At 25.6% G+C, this 7,057-nt stretch overlaps 1 protein-coding gene across 4 annotated transcripts in view; it reads right to left on the bottom strand.

Annotated features, from left to right (window-relative positions):
- Nucleotides 1–1,008: 1,008 nt before the first annotated feature.
- The window catches only part of qtc (GRIP domain-containing protein quick-to-court), a 372,167-nt gene continuing 366,118 nt past the window's right edge, over nucleotides 1,009–7,057 (bottom strand). For all 4 annotated transcript variants that reach the window (XM_075297274.1, XM_075297272.1, XM_075297271.1 and 1 more), the window contains one exon: nucleotides 1,009–1,386. In XM_075297274.1, the coding sequence (XP_075153389.1) occupies nucleotides 1,183–1,386 (204 nt within the window). In that variant the 3' untranslated portion in view covers nucleotides 1,009–1,182. The remainder of the gene's footprint in view (nucleotides 1,387–7,057) is intronic.

Raw genomic sequence — 7,057 nt, 5'->3', positions numbered from 1 at the left:
ATGATCTATAATAATAAAAATTATTTTATAAAATTATATTTATTTATTATTTTTTTATTTATTTTTATTATTGTCGATTAAAAGTTAATTCATAAAAAAACAATTTAATTTTGTTAATAGATTTTTGCTTTGATAAAAACATTAATTTACGGAACATTAAGGTTATTTTGTTTATTGTAGTTATCGAAATTTTGTTATTGTGATTTTTTTGTGATATTTTTATTTATTTTGTTAATTAAATGTAAATACATTTTTTGTCAACTCAAAATTTAATTAACAAAATGAAAAAAAAAACTTTTTCACTTTGGCTAATTAGTTATTGATCAATAATAACTAAAATAAAAGTTGCATTTATTTATATTTTAATTGAAGTATTATTTTTTAGTTGCTCAATTAATAATGAACTAATTTCATAGAATTTTTTAACTTTGACTAAATTTTTGACAAAAAAAATTTCCTCAACATTTTTCTAATTAAAATTTTAATTAAATTTATTTAATAACCATTTTTATTTATTTCTATTTTAATTAAAATAATTTTTTCGTTTAAAATTTAATTTTGTAAATAATTTACAGTTTATAGAAAAATTAATTGAATTATAATGTAAATAAATAGAAAATTTCATTTAAATAAAATTAAATTAATAATTACAAAATCATATAACAATTAAAATTTTAATTAAATTTAGTTAATAACAATTTTTATTGATTTCTATTTTAATTAAATTAATTAATTTCGTATAAAATATAATTTTGTAATTAGTTTACAGTTTATTGTAAAATTAATTGAATTATAATGTAAATAAATAGAAAATTTCATTTAAATAAAATTCAATTAATAATTACAAAATCATATAACAATTAAAAAAATTATATACTTTTTATTTATATTTAATTCAAATTAAAATTAAAATCATATGAAGTAATTTTAAAAATTTGACTTTTGTTTTAATGGAAAATAATCAATTTTTATTTAAATATATATTTTTCAAATTCAATTAAAGTCCTATTTAACAAAAATAATTTAGTGATATATATATTTATTTTGTTTTTAGTATAATAATAATCGTAATATCATTAACATTTACTATAAAAGTATATTTAATAGGGATTTAAAAACGGGCTTATAAACTCATTTCCCTATTCTTTCGGGCTGTTCGACATTTTTGTTTTTTTTTTTGTTTTACTTTGAGGCTCGGGCTTTATTGATGACCTGTTTCTCAGCTTCACTGAATTCCAATATGGATTCTATGGCCTGCAAATGCCCTTGTGAATTCTCCTTATCGGTGAGGAAGTAATAGACAGCACTTTTGAGAAATTGTAATGTTACCTCAGGATCCACATGGGTACGATTCTTTTGAGCTTCCAATAAACGGCGATAAATGGTCTATAGGTATATAGGGTGGGGGGAAGATCAACAGGGAGTTTATAGGTGGAAGGAACGAGTAGCAATATTTAAATTTTATCCAATAAGGGGATGATACAGAGAGTATGAGAAGAAAAAGAGAGAGAGAAATTGGGGAGAAAAAGGATGGTTTTTCTTTGTAAATATATATCTATAGCAATATGATATTTTTTTTAAGTTATTTTTTATAAATTAGGGATTTTTTTAGTAAATAATTTCAAAATAATCGTAAACTTATAAAAGAAAACAAAATAGATTAACACCCAAAAGAAATGAATAATAATGATTATGTTTATATTCATGGATTTATGTACAGTTGAATTTTACTATGAAAATGATCAATAATGAAATTAAATTAATTTTTTATAAAATGTGTTTGTATATCGATAGCTTAAATTCACAGTAGCTATTTGTTGATTGATTTTTGGTATACTATGAATATGAGCTTTCGACATGTACATTGAAAAAATGTGTATTTATTTATAAAATAAAATGAGATAAATGAAACAATATGTGATTATAAAGTAACCAAAAATACCATCCCCCCCTTTTCCTATATTCCGTATAGCTAGAATTTAATTTTCTTCCAAGAAAGCCAATTCGAGATTTTCTCGGACTTTAGTGCAATTGAATAAAATGAAATTGTAGTTAAAGAGAACAATATAACCAAATTTTAAGTTTTTATATTTAATTTATATTATATTTTAATTTAATTTATATTTTAGGTTTCCGGAACGTGGAGGATATTTTTTTTTAAATCGTAAACCAAATAAATTAAGGTTAGAATGAAATGAAAATAAAAACAGTCTCAACATGTATTACTTGTATTGTTGTTTTATTTTTTTATTTTTATTTTTAAATAATTTGAACATAAATATATATATGTATTTCAAAAATTAATGGTATATAATATTCTAATATTATTTATCGTATTTATTAACTTCTCTGCTTATAAATTCATGCTTAATTTTGTGTTTGTAAATTTCATCTTGGGGAAATTGTTTTATGGAAAAACAAACAACTAGAATTTCTTTACAATTGGTTAGTATTATTTAATTAAAATATTTTAAAAGTACTCTTTGAATATATTTTTAAAAAATCGATAGAACTTAATTTTAGTCGATAGAATAGATTTTCAATAAAAAATCCTAAAAAAAACAAAATTAGTTTTTGTGTTTACCAAGAAAGTAGTCAGGAAAATATAGAAAAAAATAATACCACACACACAGTGTGGAGCAGGGTATAAAAATAAATTTTACCAGCCTTGACTACATTCCTGTATAGGATATTATATAGTATGTGTCGTAATAGTTTTGTATGTATTTTTGTGTTTTTACATACCTTTATATCTCTGGCTGATTTATGTGTATTATTTAAGTTTATTATATTATACACATTAGATACTAGCAGTAGAATGGTAGATATTTACTTTTTATTTTTCTCAAGAATATTAACACAACAAAAATAGTATAGAATTCATAAAGAAGAAATTCAAAATTTATTGTTTTATAATAATTACTTCACAAAAGGAATATTATTTAGGAGAAGAAAGATTAAGAATTTATCCATGTATATTTTAAAATACAATATTACAATAGAAAGAAAATCTGAAAATATATTTTGATAAAATCAAAAAACTTCTTCTTCTTCAGGTTTTCCAAAAGGGGGAGAAAAAAAAAATAAAACGGGATATAGTTTGATTTAACGATTCCTAAACCAAAAGCTATAATTGAAAGCTATAATCGTGTTTTGAAAAAGGGACCCGTACACACACAAATAAATTTAGAATTATTTGAAAGACGAGTAAATAATATCGTATTATCTAAAATCTACATTTCGATATCAATTGATAAACTTATAGAAGAAAGTCTGTTAAAACCAGCTTTAATAATTTCATTTTAGGAAAGTTTTTTTGTTTTTTAAACAAACTAATTTTGAAAATGTCGATTCTGTGACCTTTTCAAATAAGGAAATTTAAAATGATCTAAAGGACGAGAAAATAATACCGTATTATCTACAAATTACATTTTGATGTCAATTGATAAACTTATATAAGAAAGTCTGTTAAAAACAGCATTGAATTAAATCATTTTTGGAAAATCTGTAAATGCAGTGATTCATATAATTGAGTTTTGAATTAAGGACTGTTGCACACACAAATAAATTGTGAATAGTCTGAAAGACGAGAACGTAATACAGGAGTGCCTGTAAATCAAATACCGGTATCAATTTCTATACTCTTAGAAAAACTTCTATTAAAAACAGCATTGAAGTAAATAATTGTTAGAAATTCTGTAAATGGGGGTTTTATATAATTGAGTTTGGAACTAAGGACTATTGCACACACAAGTAAATTGTGAATAGGTTGAAAGACGAGAACGTAATACAGAAGTGCATGTAAATCAAATACCGGTATCAATTTCTATACTCATAGAAAAACTTCTATTAAAAACAGCCTTGAAGTAAATGATTGTTAGAAATACTGTAAATGGGGGGTTTTATATAATTGAGTTTTGAATTAAGGACTATTGCACACACAAATAAATTGTGAATAGTCTGAAAGACGAGAACGTAATACAGGAGTGCCTGTAAATCAAATACCGGTATCAATTTCTACACTCAGAGAAAAAGCTTGTCTATTGAAGTAAATAATTGTTAGAAATTCTGTAAATAGGGGGTTTATATAATTGAGTTTTGAACTAAGGACTACATTCCGATATCAATTTCTACACTCAGAGGAAAATGTCGGATAAAAACATCCGTAGGTGTTTGCCATTATATTTTGTATTTTGTGCTCTAGCAGAAAACAATTCGGAGTCCTCTAGATTGTGGAAAAGTCAAATTTAGATATCGAAAAATGAATCGATATAGGAATCTTTAATTACACAGAAAAAAATTTCACGAAAATTTTTCCACTTAAAATCTTAATTGAGTTTTAAAAAATATTCAATTACAAATGTAATTGAATCAACTAATTTTTTAATTGAAATAAAAATCAATCACACAAATTAATAGTATAAATTAATTTTTTAATTGTATCAATTAACTTTTTTAATTGACTGCCAATTAATTTTTTAATTGATACTATTATTTCTGCGATTGAAGACATTTCAATTAAAAAATTAATTGGATCAATTAATTTCGTGATTGATTCAGAAAAAAAAATTTTGTGTGTAGTTATTCTGTCTCCCAAAAACCTTCAATCTTTTTTTAAATAAACAAAATTTGAAAAAGTCCATACTATGACCTTTTAAAAGATGAATATTACTATATTAAATATGCACTACATTACAATTGATAAACTTAACAGAAAAAATCTGTTAAAAATAGCATTGAATTACATTATTTTTAGAAATTCTGTGGTTCATATAATTAAGTTTTGAATTAAGGACTTTTGCACACACAAATAAATTGAGAATAGTCTCAAAGACGAGTAAATAATACGGTACTGCATGTAAATTACAATCCGGTATCAATTTCTACAGTCATAGAAAAAAGACTATTAAAACAGCATTGAAGTAAATATTTGTTAGAAATTCTGTAAAAGGGGGGTTTTATATAATTGAGTTTTGAATTAAGGATTGTTTCTGTAGATACAAGGAGTATCGAATTAATGACTGTTGCACACATAAATAAATTTGGAATAGTCTGAGAAACAAATAAGTAATACATTATTGCCTATAAACTACATTCCGATATCAATTCGTACACTCATAGAAAAAGTTTGCTAAACAGAACTAACGTTTCTCAAACAATAGTGAATAAAAGAATTTTTAAAAATTCTATCAATACAAGAGACTGTTGCACACACAAATAAATTTTGAATAGTCTGTACGACGACTAAACAATACAGTATTACCTAGAGAATACATTGCGATATCAATTGCTACACTTACAGAAGAATACCATTGAATTAAATAATTTTAAAAATTCTGCAGATCCAATGGGGAACTGAATTAAGGACTGTTACACACACAAATATATTTGGAATAGTCTGAAATATGAGTAAGTAATACTTTATTGCCTATAAACTAAATTCCGATATTAATTGTTACACTCATAGAACCTCCGCAATTTTTTTTAACCAATCAAAATATAAAACAAGTTGATTTTGTGACTTTTTTCAATAATGGAAAATCGACTGTTCGACCCTTTAAAATTTTGGACAAATGGATTTCGGCTTTAGCAATTCTTGAATTAATTATTTAAATAGTCTGAAAGACGAGACGAGTAATACAGTATCAAATAGAAAAATACCAGTCAATTAAATAATTTTAAAAATTCTGTAGATACAAGGAGTATTGAATTAAGGACTGTTGCACACATAAATAAATTTGGAATAGTCTGAGAGACGAATAAGTAATTCATTATTGCCTATAAACTACATTCCGATATCAATTCTTACACTCATAGAAAAAGTTTGCTAAACAGCAGCAAACTTATAGCAAACAATAGTGAGTAAAAGAATTTTTAAAAATTCTATCAATGCAAGGGACTGTTGCACACACAAATAAATTTTGAATAGTCTGTAGTCTGTATTGCCTATAGAAGACATTGCGATATCAATTGCTACACTTACAGAAAAATACCATTGAATTAAATAATTTTAAAAATTCTGTAGATCCAATGGGGAATTGAATTAAGGACTGTTTCACACACAAATAAATTTGGAATTGTCTGAAATATGAGTAAGTAATACTTTATTGCCTATAAACTAAATTCCGATATTAATTTTTACAATCATAAAAACAGTATTTTAAACCGCACTGAATTTAATGATTGTTTAAAATGCGGTAAATACAGGAAATACGATAAATAGAATTGAGCTTTGAGTTAAGGACAGTTACATACACAAGTAAATTAAGAATAGCCTAAAAGACCAGTAGAGGTATAGTCACACTAGGCCTGTGAGGAATATAAAACTTTCCTCCAGAGACATTTTCAAAAAAAGTGGTTCCCAGTTTTGGAAAATATTTCCACACATCTAAAATGAAAACAAGTAAATACGGCCGTAAGTTCGGCCAGGCCGAATCTTATGTACCCTCCACCATGGATTGCGTAGAAACTTCTGCGAAAGACTGTCATCCACAATCGAATTACTTGCGTTGTGGTATCTTAAAACTTCTTAACATCGTTTCCTAAATTGTGAGTTAGTCCATATGTGGTATATATTAGACAAAAAAGGTATGTATAGTAGAGGTGTGCACGTGAGTAATAGTTTACTCACGCTCACGCACACTCACGACTGAAAAATCATACTCAAGCACACGCACACTCACGAAAAGAAAATTTGTACTCACGCACACTCACGCACGAAAACGTCGTGACTGAAAAATACCGTGACTCACGAAAAATATCGTGACTCACGAAAAATATCGTGACTCACGAATAATTTTATGATTAATTTACCTTACCGAAGTGTCTGAAAACATGAGCATTATTAAAATCGAGAGTGTTATTAAACTCTTAACATCCCAGGTGTCTCTAAAATTGTAATTGAATTTAACTCTTAAGCGTTTTATGTTGGTGAGCAGGAATATTTTCGTGAGTGTAATTCGTTACTCACGCACACTCACGAAGATATGATTTTCGTGATTCACGCTCACTCACGACATGTTGGTTTGTTAATCACGCTCACGCACACTCACGCTGT

This window comes from Haematobia irritans, chromosome 2 (genome assembly GCF_050003625.1).
Source record: "Haematobia irritans isolate KBUSLIRL chromosome 2, ASM5000362v1, whole genome shotgun sequence".
NCBI lineage: Eukaryota > Metazoa > Arthropoda > Insecta > Diptera > Muscidae > Haematobia > Haematobia irritans.
This window is presented reverse-complemented; position numbering and strand designations above follow the sequence as displayed.